The sequence below is a fragment of the Gymnodraco acuticeps genome, unplaced genomic scaffold, assembly GCF_902827175.1.
Source record: "Gymnodraco acuticeps unplaced genomic scaffold, fGymAcu1.1, whole genome shotgun sequence".
NCBI classification, from domain to species: Eukaryota; Metazoa; Chordata; class Actinopteri; order Perciformes; family Bathydraconidae; genus Gymnodraco; species Gymnodraco acuticeps.
Genome location: NW_022989947.1, coordinates 1,278,680 through 1,299,516, shown reverse-complemented (window position 1 = coordinate 1,299,516; position 20,837 = coordinate 1,278,680). Strand labels below are relative to the sequence as shown.

Genomic DNA, 20,837 nt, shown 5'->3' with positions numbered 1-20,837 from the left:
GTCATTTAGCAAATGTTGCAACAACCACCACAACCACCCACCAGACAGATATCCCTCTGAAAATGTGGGTTCTTTGTTTGGTAAAACATTAAACAAAATCTACTTTGCATTTCTCATTTGCACAGCGGAATCTGGTTAAGAAAGAAAACAATAGATGAGACATTTTACATGATTAGGATTGGCTTTTGAAATGCTGTGTGACCATTTTTATTTTGTTAATTCAATTATGTTTAATTCATTTAAGTCATTAATCAAACAAAAATGCCAAATATCCAATAGTTCCAGCTTCCTCAGAGGCAATCATTTGCTGGTTTGATTTGAGTGGACAAAACAAGAGGGAAATGGTCTCTAAAATGTCCGAAAATTGTGAACTTGCCAAACAATTAATTATTTGTTCAAAAAAACTAATCTGATGCTTAACCGATAAGGAAATAATAGTTAGTTAGCCCTAATATCAACCTGTGTTTTTCCCAAACAATTTGTAATCATAATAATAATGTAATAAGTGAATCGTATTATACTATAACTGATAGATTTTCATTAAAGGTCATCAACTTGATAAACTGGGTCATTATTACAGGCTATTCTGCAAATACAGTTACAGATGTAGGTTATCCTTTACCTTTAAGATTCCAGCAGGACACCATTTTCAGCATGATTCATGTTGCAGTTGCTAAATCTTTTTTCCACCCAAAGGTGTCAAACATCTTATTCTACCCACAACACATCTCTGGATCTCAGCAGGAGGCTCAGATTGCTGACCATCACAGTCCATTACCTTGGCAACATTCATCCAGAAATTGTCAGAAATCTGTGATTCACAAAACATTTTCCTTCCTCCATTACCCCTGACTTCCAAAGTTGTGTAGTTACTACCCACGGTGTGTGATTGTCGCCATGGGCACGGTTTACACCCACCGTTGGGCTGTGAGCATCTGGGACACAGACATAATTATTTGTTTTTGTTAGATCACAGCAGTTTCACATTATAGAAATGGTTTGGCAAATACAATGTAGACAAATAGAAAGTATTGATGTAACCCTGGATCATATACATATTTTTGTTTCATGCAGCACAGACAAAAAAGCCAATTAAATGAATGTAGATTGTCCTCTCCTTTTACACGGTTGTGTTATACTGCCCTCTAAAGCCTCAAATGTAAAACTTGAAAAGTGGAATCACACAGAAGAGGCATTTTCATGTGCTGTTTTGGATATCCTTCTGTATTTAAATGGGGAATTTTCAGTTTTCTTTGATCGTTATTATATTTGGTCTTGCTTTGATTAGTAGTCTCTAGAAGCATTCAGCCTAAGGCAATCGGACATACTGGATAACAAGTAATATGTTTTCTTTGATAACCACATCCTCTCTCCACAAACGCAAATCATTGAAAAAGACAGTAACCCTTAAGGTTTGGACTGCCTGATTTGAAACACTTTTAAATTGCTCTCCCCTCGTGTACCATGAAGTGTTCAGATGTATAACACTACTTGACTTTGATACTGTTTGGAAGATAAGGAGCATCATATTCTAACGGTTTTAATTCATGTTTACTTCCCAATACATTGTAGGATTACCTGTTTGTACCCCGATATATTCCAACTGGGTATTTTTCCTTTGAAATGACCACAATGACCAAGAGTATTACAGTGATGCATTTAATACATGACGATAATAATACTTTTTAAACATTCTCACCCAGATTCAGATTAGCTGTTGTGAGTGCATGTTAGAAGTGCATCTATTAGTCGTTTGAATTACAAATTGCAAACTATTTTGATAATTTATTATTAAGCAATATTTTCTGGCAAAAAATGCAATTTTCAGTCCTATTTTTCTCTGATTTGTATCATATTAAACTGATTCTCTTTGAGTTTTGGACTAACAAAACAAGATATTTAAAGACATCATCTTGGACTTTGAGAAACTGGGATGGACATTTTCAAAAGATGTGTCAATGAATCCATGGGTGCTTTCTAATTTTTTTTCTCAATTGTAAATCTTCGCTATGTTGTTTGTATTGCGCCTAGTAAACTGAAAATAGTGGGTTTTGTTTGAGAGATTGTTATCTCTATTTAGGGCCCTATTCTTATTGGGGTTTTCCTTTTCCTGTAGTGTGTTCTAGGTTTTTGTGCATGTACACACACTCCCCCCTTGTCTGAAACGCCTCCTTTGTTTACTTGCTTAACACAATGACATCACTATGTAACACTCACATACGTGATTTGCTAAGGGCTGGGCCATCTACCAGCGGTTGATCATTCACAACAGAGCCGTCCAGCTAACCAATCAAAGCAGACTGGGCTCTGGTTTCAGACAGAGGGGTTGCATTCCAATAGTCCATTTAGCTTAGGAACCTTCCTAACGGAGTGAAATGACCCGGAATTACGTCACTGGCAGCCATGATAAGTGCCGTTCCAATTCTCCAAATGAAAGGAAAGGAGGTTTCAAACTTCCTTTATAACCTCCTTTAGTTTAGGAACCACTGGACCTCCCTAACCGAAAGGAGAGGAGAAAATGCTGCCCCACAATGCATTGCAGCCGCAGCATTTGCCGTGACACAACAGTCGGCCGTTCACGGAAACAACCGATTATGACCGAGAAATGATATCATGAAAGTTACGGTGCTTATTAAGCTTTTTAAAACTTAGGTGGTAAGTTGCCAAAGTGCTTTTTTCTGAACGTTCATCAGTATTATAATCAAAAAGAGAAATATGAACGTTAGTTTTTACTGAAATGATCAAATAAAGTCAACATTTCACAGTCTTTACTGAGCTGTGTGGAGTTTGTTCAACTTTTAAAAGATGTTTGAATGGTGATATACACAGAGATAGATGTTAAGGACTAACGTTTATAATAAATACATTTGTATTGATTTTAAGATATTTCCATACAATCATACGTATTGGGATCATTTGTATTAATGCGGACCGGAGGGAGAGGGTGAAGACGAGCATAAGTTTCACTTTCCTTTTTTATTTCAATTCCAACTTTGGTCATGAAGAATATGTTTCTCTGTTGTCCACGTTCATAAAGCATAAAGCAACAGCATCAGAGCACGGTGCAGAGTCTCTAGATGAGTTTACAGTAGTCCCTCGTTCTTATTAAACATCCATGTTGTAGTCCGCTGTATAGAAAACTGTAGTTTCCATAGTTTCCCCACAGCAGCAGACGCACATTTATGACATCCGCTGGCGCATCATAAACACGTCGGATAGTGAAAGTGCATTCGGATTCTCTAAAGTACCGCAGTCTCTTCTCCTAAGTCCTTTTGAATTCTCCTATCCACTATCCCTTAACCCCGTGACGTTTCACTCAGAGGTCAAGGAATAGGAGATAGGGTTAGAATTTAGGAGCTGATTTTTGGATTATCGGAACGCAACCAGGGTGAAAAGAGGTGCTGCAGAACAGTATGAGAACAATAAAGACTTTTTTGAACATTAAAGCAATGTCACAGTAGAGGCACAACATACAATTATAAAACCTGAAAATGAGCAGAATAGGGCCCCTTTAACTTCATCCTTTTTATAGATCAATTGATTGATAGAGGAAATAAGCAGCACAATAAGTAATACTGGGAGGGAAATGCTGGTTGCAACTCTATCAGTTATATAACACCCAACACTTTAATTAAAAAGAGTTGAATTCTGTTTAAAATTGATAGTCTCACTGTGTTTTTGTTATTGCCTTTTCATTCAAACTTTTGTAGAGCAATAAACCCCCTGTCATTTAAACCAAGTATAACTTTGAAATGTGTGGCAGATGCGGCGACTGCCTCTCTTTTTACACGTACGCCTCCATAACGACTCTCCAATTCAGTAAAACATGTTGTCCATTAAGCTCACAGACACACATTTACCGGTAGATGAGACCCATATTTCACTCGTAATGGGTGACACAGTAATTGTTAGATTGGCAATATTACGGGCAACTAATAAGAAAAACATGAGTCTGGCCATAGCACCTGCCAGACAACAGATGCAGTATCACTGAGCCACTGTGTACCATCATTTCACACGTCCATGAAGAGTGCTGCCTGGCATACAGCCCTGCATATGATCAGATCACAGCTATATCCCAGAAGCCTCATTACGTTGTCCTATGGTAGGTAAGGTGATGAGCCGCAGCCCCTGATTATAGTACACATGGTAATTATTCAGCATCATTTGGGCACACAAATTGTAATAGAGCTGTGAATGCATTTCTAGTGGTGTCATATCTATTAAAAAAAAAGAACACCATAGATTTGGTTTTGTAAACAGGGTTAACTCTTCATATACAGAATTAAAAACAATTACTAAAGGTTACATAGAGCACTGTGTGAAAAGCAAATACTCTCAATTAGTACAAAGCAATGAGGAAATAAACAAACCGCCTGAGGAAGTTTTCTGTGCCGGTTGGTGATGCTCATTTAGCTTTTATATATTCTATTTACAGTAAAGATACAGCATTAAATGATTCTATATTAAGAGAGTTTGTCCAATGAAAGCCTCCTGTGATACAGCCAATGAAACGATTTTTTAAGTGTGATCCATTTGCCCAAATATAATTTAAAGAAATTGTGCTGAAAGATGTAGGACAGTTGCAACATGTAATTCACCATTTCTTTTTTTAAAGCAATTTGTTTTGATGCATTTTCCTTTTATTTTACAGTTGTGATAGGAAACATAGTGAGGAGCAAGGAGGTGTCCAAGAATGTCATGCTACTGTCGGTAGATTTATGTTTGCACCAACTACTACATGAGGGCATAAAAACTTTTGTCCGGCATAATGTTTTTATGTAAATGTGAAATTAGAGAGAAAAAAAGAAAGAGTGGGAAGAAATGGCACAGTTAAATATTTACATTGTGATACAGCCACATTTTGTTTTTTTCACAATCCATGTTCAGTAATCCAATATTCTTGTGTTAGTTTCAAGATTACCAAACATGGGTACATCATCATTCAACACTGATTTCAGTCGTTTCATCAAAGACTAAATGCATCATACCTTTGATTTGATTGCATTTATTCTTTTATTAATTCTGAAGAAGTAGAACAGCTCTTTACCAACACATGTATTTATAAAATGATATTTGTCAAAGAGTACTGGACAAAAGCAGACCTTACAAAAAGGCACTTGTTCAAAGAAGTTTTTTAAGGCAAAGTTTAGGCCTCAGTGACAGCAGAGCAGCTCAGTGTGTGGTAGTAAGAAGGGAGGAGGATTACAAACATGTCAAGAGTGGGTGCATCCATTCAACACAAGCATGACAGTAAAATCAAGTTCCTTCAATCCACAACTCAAAGTTCCACAATCCAAAATAACTAATAGACTTGCTTTTACATGTCATACAATGATCGGGATGTATTCTATAAGAGCATTTTTGGGAAGTTTCAGTCATCAAACACCATTTCTTTTTTCTATTCCCCTTTATGTACTTTCATGTATCAAGTGGTACTGTTTAGTTGTCCAGTTGTTAACTATAAATACTTCCAAAATCCACACTTATAAGATTTTAAAAAAGTTTAGATTAATTTCAGAACAGACAACACAAATACTGAGCAGCTCTATGGTACCAAAGATCTTCTTCTTTTTTTTGTTAAGTAGGCCAAACTAATAATATGCTCTCATGGAAAACGGGATCAAAACTAGTTTTTAGACGACTCGCATGGATGCGGCTTTACATGCATATGACATAAAATGGTTAAATGCACATTTTCAGTGTCATTTAAACCAAGCAGCAACATGTCACTTACAACCGCAGTTTGGTGTTTACCCGAGTCGAAACTTAATTTAAGATCACATTTTCCTGTCGGGCTTGTGTTCCGACCCAGTATACACTCTGTTGGTATCACTAACAGTTTTTAACAAGTTTCACATCCCACATCTTATAACAATTCATGTTCTAAAAGGCTGGAATATCCAAGCGGGTTCAGCAAGTTGGACAGATAAGGTAAAGTCAAAAAGACCATGTAAGCTGATTTGAAGGTTTCTGGAGTCCCGCTGTTAACACATGAAGAAGTCTTTTCCCTAATTGAATTCCTTCAATGTGTTCTCCATTCAACAACCACTGTTCATAAATGTGATAGTCCTTCTCCAGGTCCAACGGCATCAGCCCAAATCGCAAGTCACCTACCACAAAGGAGCTTGGTAATCTTGACAGCATGATTTTGTTTTGATGAGACGATCTGTGGCAAACGGGGCTGATCTTCCAAAGGACCCAGAGATTCTCTCCCTTATGACTTTTGGCAAGTCAGAGGGCGCCGGAACAGCAAGATGTGCGGCTCTGGAAGAGGGGAGAACAAGGCACACAATATATAAGCAGAGATAATCACACTTATTGTGATGCTTTGAAGAAACTTGACTCCTCTAACCGAGATTCTATTATTTTTTTATAAAGGGTGCGGCTGGGTTGGACACTCGCCGTCCATATGCTTGTGGTAACTAAACAAAACATTAGACGGTAGCCTTTACAAACCCCTCAAATAGGTGAAACTTAACCCGTTTTAAAATCAAACACTCAGCATCTGTCATTTTTGCCTCAAGGACTTTAGATGATTTGAACCCCTCATTGGCGATTAGACTTCAACTTTCAATCAACACTACAGTAGTAGACACGTTTAGTTTAGCTATTTAGTGACATATCAGTTATCAACATTGTGTTACGAGCCTTATTAAGTTCATCTTGTGATCACATTTGTGTAAATATAGATTTAGCACATGACAGCTGTGGAACAGAGCTCAATTGCCCTGCAGTCAACATCTGGCACAAAGGCTGTCTTATACATTTACACTCAAATGTACACTCTTCAATTTTTTTTTCACAATTGATGACTAAACCGTCGAAGCTGCTCAAGTTACGGCACTGTACTTTGGTAAAGCTATTTGAAAGCCCCATCAATCCAACATCTTCAATCATAACTTGTATAATGTGTCAACAGCTTATACATATGTCACTAAGTCCTGAAGTTGCTGCTCATAATTGTGTAGCCTTGTATGTGTACTAACCTACTTACCTATTATTCCAATATAACTAATGTGTGCTTTCTTCTATATATTAATGTTAGCTTATTGTATGCCTTTATTTTTACCTGCTATGCCACTTTTGCTGTAACACTGTACATTTTGATCTGATTTATATTATTGGCATGATAAGAGGACCAAAATAACTTATCAGAAAGTGATCAAGACGAGAGATCTATTACTGCTTTCTTCACTTCTGGTACATTATGCGATCAGCTGAAGACATTACCCCTAGAAAGAGGATAACATACCTGGCTGGTGGATCATGTAATGCACCCATCCTTGGCTCTGCTGGACCCCAAGGTTCCTCCACTCGGTCTCCGACATCAAATGGGTCTTTGGTACACGCTTTGCAATGTCTTTGGGTAGCATGACGTGTCTGTAGATCACCAGCGGGGAAATTAACAGAAAATTAATGTTCATTGTTATGACATATCATGGAAAATAACTGACGATGGCTTCTGTACAATGCCACCTTGTTAAACGGTTATAAAATAGCGCTGACATGATGATGAAGTCACATTGAATGTTGGATAAACATGAGTCATGCACACCTGTACTCGTATTTTTCATCGTCATATTTATCAGAGTAGTAGATCTGTTTGTGAGACATGACGGGGACCTGGTGGAGAGATGTTCATCATTAGTCAACAGTGAGAATCAGAAATAGGACACATTAGACAAATGTTGAACAACGTGACAGCAAGCTCGCGTAGCTTAGCGAGTGTGGCTAACGTTGAGCTAACTTCGCTAAAGTTAGCCGAGAACAAGCGTTTTCTTTCAGAACTTTTAAAGAACTAGATGTTGCTGCTGTTGGGTGAGCACTATCAACCGGGATTCAGAATTACCTTATATTATTGCCAAATAATTCCTGACCCTTAAAAAAGTAAATTATTCCTGTGTTTCGCGTCCAAGAGAAGTAAGATGTTGACTCCTCTTTGTTTCCCTCTCGAATGTTTGCTAACCCGCTTTTTGCCGTTCAAATAGACATCCTATCTTCCCATTGGTCAATGCATCCACATTACTCTCTTGCCATTGGTCTGTTAAGTCTGTCGCAGGAAATCATCATCATCACTACAGAGTCTCCTTATTGGTCAGTATTCTCACATGAACCTATGACACGAACGCTATAATTTACAAAACAACCCAAACATGACCCAGATATTTCCACTGTGTCATCCCGTGTTATTTTTTAGTTTATTCTTGACTATGGATATATTGTAAGCGCTTTGTTCCTCTTTCTTACTCTTTAATACATTAATGATTTTAACACTTTGTGTATTTTTTTCAACTTCTAATCATTATTAACATTATGGAATAATCTTTTGATTATTTTATTTATTAATCAAATAATTAGTCTGCGTTTATTTAAATCAGGTATTGAGTAAACTTTACTTGTTTTCCTACTTATGTTACTTGTTACTTCTTAAGTTCTGGTTGTACTACATTTCATAAAGAAATACTGTATATACATATTTACATACTTATTAACATACTATTTGTTAACTTGCAGATGGTTTACAGATGTGACAGACATCGTTTGATCCCCTTCTGCTTTACCAAAATGTAATAGTATTAATAAAAACATTGAGATATAATTTGTACTTTTTTATTTAGGGGTTGTTTTCCACTTTCCTTTCCCCTGCTTTCCCCAAGGTAAATTACATATAAAGTAATCAATGTATTACTTCAGTACTGTAGTTAATTCAATCTTGAGTTACTTTGCTTTTTCTACTTTAGACTTCTCCTCTTCTGCATTTTACGTTGTCCTTTATTATTGTTGTTAATTTACTAGTTTCTTTGAATATTTAGATTATGAATACATAATGTAAATGAATGAATACATTCTAAAAATGTATATACTACAGGTTAAGCTATATAGCAGCACTAGCAGTATAATGATGTTAAAATATACCCCACTTTCACCAGCTGCATTATTCAAGTAATGGAAAAGTTATTGCATCACTGCTTCTTAATACGCACTACTTGATTTTATTGCAACATGGGCTTAATAACAAACTTTTAATTGTTGGACTTCAGATTTTGGAGCTATTATCACTTTTACTAAGTAACATTTTAAAGGCAGGACTTTAACTTATAACATTATGTGTTTTACACTGTGGAATGGTATTGCTACTTCTAGTTCTTCCTCCAGTGAAAACACAACATTTGTACAGACTTTAATTTAAGGAACAAAGAGGGCCAGATGATGAAATATGTGTCCATACTGCAGCAACAGGAGTAGAGGGGTGATCCTCTGGTAAGTCCCACAGTTCAAATATAGCTCTGCAGACGTGTCAGTGTACAGCTGGTCCTGGTAGCCCCCTCCTTCTGTATATATAGGCTATATGTGTGTACACGCATGCATCCTGAGGGTTAAGTTCACATGAAGTTGTATTATTAAGAAGGATCAGCTAGGTCTATCACCTGCCACTTTCACCTGCTATCGTCAATCATGCTGGGCTGTGCGTCGTTCTCCTGACACAACACTTCTATCTGATTGGGCCAGCCTTGGTTCAGGGGCGGGAGCTTTGCAGCCATTGCTGAAATCCTATTGGACGAATTGCGTCTTGGTTGACGTGACGCAGCTTGGAATTCCCAAAGTTCCCAAGTTCATGGGAAGAGAGGATCGTTGTTCGTACTAAAAAACAAAACGTTTTGAAGAGAAAAAGAGCAAGCGACTGAGGTGTAAACACATTGGGTAAACTTCTTCTTTGTGTTGAATTTGATAGAGTCGAGCAGGTGCTTGAAGCGCTAGCGAACAGCTGGGCCTGCCTGAGAGAGAACCAACGCGGAAGAGTGGGAATATTCAGCCTACCATCCTTTGTTTACCACATGAGTGATCCCTGAATTTGGTTGCAACAACACCTATAGCCCTTTAATGCTTATTTTTCACATGTGCTTAACAGAAGCGTAAGCACACACTGTGCTTTCGGTACGTGAGTATTAACCGTTTTTTGCTCGTGTCTGGATCCATGAAGTGCTCGTGTCTAGGGTTTGACCATTTTTGGTTATTTAACTGCCTCACCGATTGACCGGATGGATGTGAATGAATGGTGGGCTGAAAATAGCAGCGGTGGTTAAAAAGATCAGGAGATTGCTGTTATTTCTGACAGAACAATCTTTAAAAAAAACTGCGCAGCATTATATTATGGATGCCAACACACCATTACATAACTTGTATTAACGACAATCTGTTCTTCTTATCCCGTGGGTGCGGTAAATCAGATCTCAAACTGCAGCGTCGTTACTTCAGTGTGTCCTCGTACACTATTAGTTACATATTCACCATCAAAATATTGCAAACAAAATAGACATAGTATAGTCATTTTGTGTGCTTTTTTCGTGCATCATTGATTGTATCTATTGGCCTATCTATATTAAAGCTGTTTACCATGATGCATTCACATAATTACATCTAGCCTTAACTTATACATACATGTAGTGTATGCATCAGGCTTGTTCATTGAAGACTGGTTGTTTCTGTCGTCGTCTGCAGAAAGCCATACAGCTGAGTGTGCACGGTGCTGTGCCACGTTGAGCCTGCAGAGGGCGATGTCTGACCACAGCAACAGCACAGGCAGCAGCGGGTCCTCCACCAACAGCTGGACCCTCCTCTCCCCTGAGGTATGACGGAAGCAGCTCAGGAAACTGAAACTTGAAGCTGTTTGCCTGGATACAATTTGAAGGATAGCTATTTTCCTTGCTTGTGAATACACGTTCATTTAACACATGACATGTCTGCACTTGTATGCATCCTTCAGCTCTAAATGCAGTTATTTGTGCATGACCGTTATCAATATGTACACAATTGCCTGTTAAGTCAAAGCAACTTGAAAATAATTGTAATTCAACACCACTGCAATACATCCTACCTTTTTTTTAAAGGTTTTAGCATATATGAGCCTGCAGTATGAGGTGCTGTTGCATAATTTAGGTGATATTATCTTCACCACATTCATATCAATGAGATTAGACTTAATAGGAGAGCTAAGCATATAACACGATAGAAGTGTATCTCATTTAAAGTAAATGGATGTAAAATGTAAGTTAGACTATAATTTATGGCTGCTTTTGTCAAGCATTTCATTAAGGGAGAAAGGCGATTCAGCATCTACTTTATTGTTGCAAGTTAAACACATTGAACGATGCAATCTTATTGACAGACGAAAGAAAATAAACATTGATGTGTTTTCCAGACCAGGCGTATATGCATGCTCATACATGCCTGTGTAGGGAATGCCGTAAATGTCAAGGGGAGTGAAACCAAGGAGAGTACTATAGGTGTTAATGTAAATGCTTGAGGGAAGCCTGATCTCCCTGGATCCTCTGACTCCACAGGAAGCTGCTGTGGAGAATGTCGGGCCATTAGACGACGGCACTGAGAGCCTGGGTGATGCCCCGAGTCTCTCTGAGGATATGACAGGTACTGACGAGTCAAAATATGTGGCTATTGGCTAGGTACAATCATCAACATTTATGGCCAAAAATACCTATTCCATGGTTTGAATTGGACACAACAGTAGCATCAGTTGTATTATACATTCATGCCTAAGAACCACATACACTGTGGTCATTCTTTGTAGCAAATGCTAATCTACAACAATGTTCTGTGGAGGATTTTAAAAAGTGAAAATAGAATAAAAGATACATTATATCCACGAGATACAGTGTATTAAGAGAGGAAACAATATTTTTTTCTCTTTTAGCCATGATATAATATCACTGTTAAAAACATTAGAATTGTGTTTTATTGTCAACATTTCACATTTTCGATTTGTCATTGTGTGATTGTTGCAGGTGCTGCTGCAGCTTCTAGTGAAATCCCAATAGAAACAGTCCTGTCTGAAGAAGGCCATCAGGTTGGTACACAGTAAACTGCAATAATCCAGTCAAGACATACGATAGACAACCATCCTGGTTGGCTGCTGAAGCCTCATTCTGTAAACAATCTTCACTACCTGCTCTCTTGACATGCCCCACAACTGTGGATCTCTCTGCATATAAAAATAACCCAACACTGGGACATTCCCTTAGGATCTGAGTACAATTTAGGAAAAAATGTGGACTTGTATTAATGCCCCTTTCAGCACCTATTGATCAAAATTATTATTTTCCCCCATCACTGCAGGACCTTGCTTTTAAAATTTGGGAGACAAAAGGTATTAAATCTTTTGGAGATTTATATATTGATGGTACTTTTGCCTCATTCACCCAGCTGAAACAGAAATATAACCTTAATAACAACCAATTTTTTAGATATTTGCAGATTAGAAACTTTGCTCGAACTAATCTAGTTAATTTCCCTTATCTGCCGGATAAAACAATATTAGACCATATTTTGGATGTTAACCCACTCGGGAGGGGTGTGGTTGCTCAAATATATAAGATCATTTCTCAACGTGACTGCCCCTCCTTATCTATAATTAAAGGCCTATGGAAAGAGGACTTACAATTACAATTGGATGAGGACACATGGGATTCAATTCTAAACAAAGTTCACTCCTCCTCTATCTGCGCACGGCATGGACTCCTACAGTTTAAAATTCTTCATCGTCTACACTATACTAAAGCGAAATTAGCCAAGTTTTATCCTAATGTGAGCCCCATGTGTGCTAGGTGCAAGAATCAAGTAGGGAATCTTATTCACACTTTTTGGACTTGTCCCCGGCTTTGCAAGTAGCCTACTGGGAAGATGTTTTTAAAACTCTCTCAGAAGTGTTTGAAATTCCTCTCAATCTGTCTCCACTGGCAGCATTGTTTGGAGTTGTTGCTAGAGAAGCTCAACTTCCAAAATATAAATTAAATGCCATTGCTTTTGCATCGTTGATAGCTCGACGACTAATTCTTCTTAAATGGAAGGATGAATCACCACCCACCCATACTCACTGGATTAGAGACCTGTTGCAGTTTTTGCGTCTGGAGAAAATCCGGTCCACTCTGAAGGGATCTACTGATAGATTTTATAAGGCCTGGCAGCCATTGATCCCACACGTAGAGAAGTGCAGGCTGGACTTAACTCTTTATAGAAGATTGTGTATAGATTTGAGTGTTGCTGAATCTGGGCTACTACCATTTCTAAAGCAATATTGTACGTTTTGCATATATTTAGTCTTTTTGTTTGTCGTTTGCTTTGTATGTTTTTTTAATTTATTTAATTTTTGTATCATTTGTGAGAACGTGTACACTTATCTCATTTACTCTGTTTTTTGTTTTGTTTTTTCTTTCATGCTGGGGTAGGGGTATATTTGATCTGCTTTTTGGCAGTCTGGTTTAAATGTGCACTGTTGCATCTACAGTATGTATTTGACTGCTCAATGACATTCTGTATGATTTTTCTTTGTAAAAAAAAAAACTTTCAAAAATAAAGTGTTAAAAAAAAAAAAGACATACGATAGACAACTAACATCATCACTATCCCCCTACACCATATTTTGTTATTACCAGGTGTTGCTAATGCATTGTTGTGTGAAATGTCTTGTTTGATGTTGTGTTTTTCTCTCGTATGTATGGCCTTGCTTAAGGCCCACACATTAACAGTGTGACAATATTCGTTTCCAGCATAGGTGTAGTCGAGTTTGAAAGAAGCCTTTTCAGATCTATAACATCAACATTGTGGGCATTTCACAGTCAAGCCTCTATTTCTACAATTAACATTTGTAAGCATCCTTACATCGTGAAATGTATAGAGTAAGATGCTTTGAGCCACATCAGATGTTGTATTTCCAGAAAGGTGACTGGATAACTCCCTCAGTCTTACTATGCCCATTCCTACACCCAAAACAAATGCCCAGAGTGACATTCTCTTAAGAAAAACGTCACTCTGGGCACCATAGGCTGTTATTAAATGATAGAGAAGTACTGTAATCAATACACACTGTGTGTAAAATGTAGGCACTAAAACAAAATCATATCACTTTATCTTAAATAACACATAGATTTCTCAAAAATGATAAAGAAGTATTCAATGACAACTTTTCTCTTTTCTCCATACTTTTCTTATTTCTAGGTGTGTCAAGAGACCTCTCCAGAGCCCAGTGAAATCTTCATCCCTTCTAGCCCACCCCGGATGAGTCCTGTCCCCCCCAACCTTCTTGATACTCCAGACCTCGACCTGGAGAGTCAGCCTCCGGTTATCCATGATATTGTAACCAGCTCCCCCAGTGACAATGAGCACCTGGGAGCCACACCCTTTGTCACCAACATTGATATGGGGGCTCCACGTGATGTCTCTGCTTCTGAACTCCTGGCATCTGAGCCTGAGGATTACTGCGATGCGCCTCCAGTGACTGAGATTCCCGCCTTTACAGAAGAAGACCTTGACACACCTGCTGATATCGGGATGATTCCTGCCAGCCCTGCTGTTGAGGGTCCTGACTTCACTACTGAACCTGAGGTCAGCTTCCGCACTGAGACCCTCACAGCCACAGATCCTCCCTCTCATGTTGAAGATGATATGAGCTTTGTTCCTGATAGTCCAGAGCCACCAAGCTACGTCCCAGACACTGAGAGCCTGGTGACAGAAAGCCCCATCAGTGAAAGTCCTGCACCTGAGACCGTTGGTTCATTAGAGGCAGAGGAGAAGGAAGAAGAGAAGAAGAAGGTGGAGGAGGAGAAGGAGGCAGCTGTGGAAAAGGAAGATTTGGACACCACTGAGACAGTGACCCAGTATGAGAGAGAAGAAGAGGAAGAAGAAGAAGAAGAAGGTATGTTGTCAAAATATAGGGATATTTATGATGCTACAAAGGCAATAAAACTACAGGGCTATTTATTTAGCCTTTTAGTATTATCTAATACAGTCATAACAATTAACACACTCTTCATGCATTCAAAATCCTTTAAATGAAAGAATAAGGGACTGCAAATTAGATAACTATACACTTACAGTGATTCCTCTTAAATGTATATAAACGTTCCTCTACCTAGACTAAACGTCTGTGCCTTCCGGGGGCCACCCCTAGAGAGAGCCATGCTCATTAGGCTGTACTCCCACGGTCGACCTACCTGTCGAAATATCTTCATCAAAGTGTTTGCCAATCTGACATCACCGCGTCCACACCCTTTGCTGCTAGCTGGAAGTAAGCCAAATGCAATAGAGCACAACAAGTGAGACAAATTGTCCTTTATTTCTGAACACCTGATCTTTAAGTTAGCTTTTGTTAATGAACAGCTGAGTTCATCCGGAAGTTACATAAATATATCTGCTGATGTAATACATGAATATGCTTTGTGGTTATATGATTAAACAAACACAAACTAATTTATGCACAATGTTGACTCAAATAGTAAAGCATTAAAACAAGATTTGGACACGGGTCTCTTCACGATAGCGCCTCGATTTTAGGTGATGAAGAAGAACCTGTTTACGTTTTTTTTAATGTCTATCTATAAACAAAGTTCCAATTGATCATGTTACCATAAAACAACTGCCACACCATGAACATGAGGCTTTTACGGGCCCCTGGAGTGTTTGAGACCCCGCCCACAGCCTTGGGAAAAGTAAGTGGGTTACTTCTGTTTGTAATTGGCACGAGTAGATTGAAGCAGAAGAACTGGTTTACATATTTTTCATCTGTGTCTCTCTGGGATCTGGAAAGTGATTTATCAGCTTGACAGGGACGCGTACACCCTGCTGAGAAAATGGAGACACTTTGATGCGTGAAATTACTGTTTTTAAATTAGTGAGAAAAATGTCATCCATTCAGGCAGCACTGACTTTTTTTCTGACTTCTGTTACATAATGTTTACACAATGTTGTGTTTTACGGTTCGTGTATTCACTTAGATGTTGGTATTTTGTGCGAGGCAGTCTGCCAGAAGTTAATTATGATTTTGGTTCCAACGCTTTTAGAGCCGCAGATGTCGAGATGATTTGTTGAACTGACTCAGGGCCACATTTAAAAACATGTGGTTTAAGTTAAGTCTCGCTGTCAGCATCTCTCTCTAGAATATATCATAAAATCAGATGACCCTCTGCCATTTATTTTTCATGTTTAGGATGTCTTTTTTGATCTTGTTGTATTAATTCCTCTCGTAGATCCATCTAGTAGCTTTGATGATGGACTCAGAAGGAGGAACGTCCCGTCCTACGGGGCGCAGAGACCAAGAACATCAGATGAAGACGATGAAGATGAGGAAATGGAGTTCATGCTGGCCGAGAAAAAGGAGGAAAAGCCGTGGTTGTCCTTGAACAAGTGCATTGTGGGTTCTCTGATCCTGCTCTTCTTAGCTTCCCTCTTTCTGTCTGGTGAGTTCCTCCAATATTTAACTACGCCTGCTAGTTTGCTTCTGCTTTTCATGGTCTGATGCATTAAAGGCACTACTAAAACAATGCTATATTATTTTTTTATCTGATAAATATTATAAATATTTTATGATTTGTTCTCATATTTTCCTTTTACATAAGTGGTTTTATTGTAAATATTGTCTAAATGACATTATTACACAATGGCTTCATTGACTAAACCAGTTTAAACAAATGACATAAGCACTTTGCGCTCAGCTGTCAACAGTACATGCCTGTTATCTTGGTCAACTGTTATTTTTGTTGACCAAGCTTTACTATGTCAACCAGTGTCCTCTGACCTGAATAATGGTAGGTCCAGTACTAAATATCTGACAGCAGTGTCAGCGTTTGCGCTAGCTGGCTAACGCTCAGTAGCTTGTCCAAGCACTTATCTGGCTTGACACTTCATGCAGTCGCAGCAGAAAATGGCAAATAACATGCATACTGAATTATACAATAGCACTCATCATCACAGTTTAGAAGTCACTGGATGTTTAGGGTGCCTTAGTAGAGGGGAAGAGTAACTATTGCTGGTACTTTGCTTGGTTAAGCCAAAATATTTCATTTTCTTAATTGGAATTAAACTAATTCTGCCTGAATACAAAATGTGTTTCGCAACACAAGTATTGCCTCAGCATAGAGAATGCATTTCACAACAAGAGCATCTAATGCAGCTGTAAGACGGATTGGCTGCTGTGAGTCAACAAAAAGTCCTGTTGTAATACTTGTGTAAACAATGTGTTGTTTTCTTATGACAGGTGACTTTGACGCCTCTGAACTGAGTGATGTAGAACAAAGCCAGGTCTGTTACTACCACTCACTCAGTCTCAATGTCATAATCATGTCCTGTATGTGAAAATATGTGTCTTAAAACTTGAAAGACACATGGTAGTGATAGGATTATTTAAAACTATGTGTTTTATTCATTTGCCAATGATTTTCACTTCAGGACTGGCTTAGCGGTGATCCACAGGATATGAAAGAGCTATTGGATAAACTGACACAGGAAAAGCAGCATATGGCTCAGCTAGAAGCTCAGCTACAGGTCAGAATACCATCTGAATTCAAGCTAATCATGCTGTGTTAATGCACAGCAATAAATAGGCAGCATGTCGTCTATACATTTCAATGTTTATTGTTTAGTCGTGCAGAACCTCATGCTATTTTTCTTTATTTCTTAGTCTCAGAAAGAAGAACTTGACCTGGCACTGAAGGCAGTAGCAGTGAGCGGCGATGAGAAGGGTAAAGCAGATCTGGAAAAAGAAAATGTGAAGCTGAAGGACGAGCTGTCATCTCTGCCTGAGTTGAAGAAAGAGCTGGAGAGTCTGAGGTCCAGGGTGACTGAACTCAGCCAGCTCTCAGGTACATGTAGCAAACAGGAAGTGAATCGGATCAATATTAAATCAAATCTGATCTATTATGATACAAATCTACTATGAAAGTAATAACATTTAATTCCTCAGAGTGCTAATCTTTTTTTTCTGATATAATAACATTTTATATCTTGAATCTTTCACAGCTGATGAGGAAATGCTTCCCGCTACCTCGAGCTCAGCCCCTCAGCCCGGGGACAAAGAGGGTCAGAGTAACCAGAAAGAAGCTGCACCCGAGAGGAAGAAGGACACATATGATGGAGGAAGACTGAAGGAAGAACTCCACAGGCAGAAGGTTCTTCTTGAGGAGAGCAAGAAGAGACTGCAAGGGATGAAGAAAAACGGAGGCGACAGGAAACGAGTGAGGGATAGTTTGGAGGAGATCCGGAAGAGGCTTTCTGAACAGGTGGAGCGGTGGGGGAAGAAGAAGCCACAGGAGCCCAAATGGAAAGGAAACAAGGTCAAAAATAATGAGCAGTGGAAGAAAGATGAAAAGAAAGAGTGGAGAGGAGAGAAAGATAGGAAGAAAGAGGGAGGCTGGAGAGAGAAAGAAGAGAAGAAGCAAAACTCTCACAAAGAGGCGTGGAGGAAAAACCAGGCCGAGTGGGAGAGGAAGAAGGACGAGCGCAGGATGGACAGAGAGGAGAGGAGGAAGGAGAAACCGTGGCACAGCCATCATGGCAAGAGCTTCCACAACCACAACATCCACAACCACCAGCAGCCCCATCACTTCCACCAGCAGCCCCATCACTCCCATCAGCCTCACCAGCCTCAGCAGCACAAGCATAGCGACTTCTGGAGGGACCAGGAGCAGAAGCTCAGACGCAGCGTGCGCTCCCAGCCGGGCTGCACCTCGGTGGAGGACTGCGCCGGCAAGGAGGGGCTCTACCCGGTGGAGCTGCCCGAGTTCGAGGAGCTGCTGGAGGGGTACCTGAGCAAGCTGGAGGGGTCCTCGTCCGAGAGCAAAGACAAGATCAGGAAGCTGACGGCGGAGTTCTTCGAGGACGGAGTGTTCATCCACGACAGGGTTCTCTTCAGTGACTTTGCCGAAGACGTGGCAGACATCCTGGAGGACATGGTGGACATTTTGGAGGGCAAGGGGCAGAAGGACAACGACTCCCTGGAGGAGGAGATGGAGGAGTTTGAACGGGAGGCCCTGTGGAAGTTTGCCGCCACTGCTTGAATAGACAAAGAGGGGGAAAGTAATACAAAATGGCGCTAAGATACAGCACAGCCGGTGGTTTTATAGGACATTTCTTGCCTACATTCTCCTCTTCAGAGCTGTAATTGTAGTAGCTTCTGGTACAGAGTGGTCGTGCCCCTCATTAATGTGTCCCCCTGAGTCTTTAATTATAAGCTAGACTTGTTGTCTTTTTTGACTTAGTTGTTGTTACCTACCTCTGTCAGGTCATGCCTCCTAATGCAAAGTCCTTCAGTAATGTGTTGTGTGGATTTTCCTCTGCTGTATAGTGTTTTCTCAATACCTAGTGCATGTTGCAGTTCATCATGTAAATTCAAACTGATATAGTCAAATCATACAGAACAATGGGGCTTCAGGGCGATGGTAATTACAAAAAATAATTCTTTGAAGCAACGTCGCAGTGCTTTGAAATATTCTCACACTTCAAATGAGTTCAGAAAGGCTTGTTGAATACTTCTCTGTCATTGAACTGTGTGAAAACAGCGTGCCACTGCAGGTTTAAACAAATGCTGAGATTATTTATTGTTTTGCCTTAAGTCGTCTGTAGCTGTCTAATCCCAGAGGATGAGATCCCGGTTCGTTCAGTGATGAGAATCAGATCAGGTCAGACCAGTTTTTTGAGTGGATTTGAGCAAACACACACAGTGCAGTTTCAGAGCCCTGAGCGTTTAGTTTATACATTTGTCAGACGTTTCATCCCGCAACTCCCAACTGTCAGTCGATAGCAGATGTGCTGAGCAAGGAACCGGTTTGAGAAACGTCAGTTGTAAAAGAAAAAGCAATAGGTTAAAGTGATTGCCATAGCTACATTTATGACTGCCAAACCACCCTAGCACTTTTCAAAAACATTCACATTTACAGCAAAGTTTATTTTCTCTATTGTGTTTTTTTAAAGAACTCTCTTTAATATGTTTGTAATGTAGCCATGGGGACCTCCAACACAAGATCTATATACATATATACTGGGTATCCCAGAGCATCAGAGTCAAAAGGACAGACTTAATGTCCTGTAAATGAGATTGGCAACCAAAGCAATATATTTGTCATTGTCCCTTTATTCTGTTAACAGGTTGATGTTAACTGACATGCACACACCTGATATAGTCAAAGTTATTGAGTTCAAGCAAATGCCAAAATGAGGAAGCTGCTGCATTTTGTGAGCCAGACGTACAGTAACACAGAAAACAAAGTCCATCAAGTATTGCAGCACTGCTTTACAGTGTTGGCCAGTTTAAAGTGTTCCCTCTTTAGGTGCATGTGAAGTTAAAGTCGACAGATAGTGATTGTTGGTTCTCATTTTTCAGGAGCTTTGGAGTGTTTCATGTTTATTTATTCTGTCAGTACGCTGAAACTCTTTCCCTTCTTTTTAATAAGACTTTGTCCCAGGCCACACGCATTGAATGTGAATATTGTGAACTATTTCAGTTACTTCAGAGATTTAGTTTGCCAGCTACTGCTTACGTGCCTTTATTATATATCTTCGAGTGGTCATGGATTTCATTTGCTTCTGCAAGATAAGGAAGAAAAGTTTACACTGCTCCTAATGGGGCTGTTTATAAGGCAGAGAATGAATGTCAAAGGGTTTACACATGAAGTGTTAAACGTTCTCTGCTGTTTGCACAGAGGAACTTTTTATTTAGAAAGTTTTAAGACCAAAGGGATCGGAAGAAAACTTAATTTCATTAGAAGAATCCTTAGTTTAATGAAACACATTTATGAACGTTTAGAGCATTTTTTTTTTTTGTCATTCTGGGACGACGGTAGGGCTCTGTGCTTACTGCTATTGTGGGATCTGGCTCAGACGTGCATGTGAATGATCCCTGGACAAATTTATTGAAACATTTGATTAATTTGAATTTCATTCGTCATCATTTATGTCCTCTTTTAGGAAGTCGGTGTTAAGTTCAATAAATCTTGCACCATTAAATGTGTTACGTTTGTCTTTACTAAAAATGCTTTCGCTTATTTTCTACA

At 39.2% G+C, this 20,837-nt stretch overlaps 2 protein-coding genes across 4 annotated transcripts; one reads left to right on the top strand and one right to left on the bottom strand.

Moving 5' to 3' along the window:
* Positions 1–4,621: 4,621 nt before the first annotated feature.
* Positions 4,622–8,018, bottom strand: cks1b (CDC28 protein kinase regulatory subunit 1B). The gene is made up of 4 exons (XM_034210495.1): positions 7,853–8,018; positions 7,559–7,626; positions 7,256–7,383; positions 4,622–6,267 (listed from the first exon to the last, which is right to left on the bottom strand). The coding sequence occupies exons 2-4, from the start codon at positions 7,615–7,617 to the stop codon at positions 6,218–6,220; spliced, it is 237 nt and encodes a 78-aa protein (XP_034066386.1). The 5' UTR covers positions 7,618–7,626; positions 7,853–8,018; the 3' UTR covers positions 4,622–6,217.
* Positions 8,019–9,553: 1,535 nt separating this feature from the next.
* pbxip1a (pre-B-cell leukemia homeobox interacting protein 1a) lies at positions 9,554–20,790 on the top strand. Of its 3 annotated transcripts, none has more exons than XM_034210400.1 (10): positions 9,554–9,705; positions 10,504–10,631; positions 11,346–11,430; positions 11,805–11,866; positions 14,014–14,710; positions 16,041–16,250; positions 17,048–17,091; positions 17,239–17,334; positions 17,471–17,651; positions 17,809–20,790. In XM_034210400.1, the coding sequence occupies exons 2-10, from the start codon at positions 10,560–10,562 to the stop codon at positions 18,843–18,845; spliced, it is 2,484 nt and encodes an 827-aa protein (XP_034066291.1). In that variant the 5' UTR covers positions 9,554–9,705; positions 10,504–10,559; the 3' UTR covers positions 18,846–20,790. The 3 variants fall into 3 exon arrangements, with proteins under 3 accessions (XP_034066291.1, XP_034066292.1, XP_034066290.1); XM_034210401.1 differs by having other exon boundaries at positions 14,014–14,705; positions 16,039–16,250; positions 17,809–18,845; XM_034210399.1 differs by having other exon boundaries at positions 9,653–9,939; positions 17,809–18,845.
* The last annotated feature ends 47 nt before the right edge of the window (positions 20,791–20,837 follow it).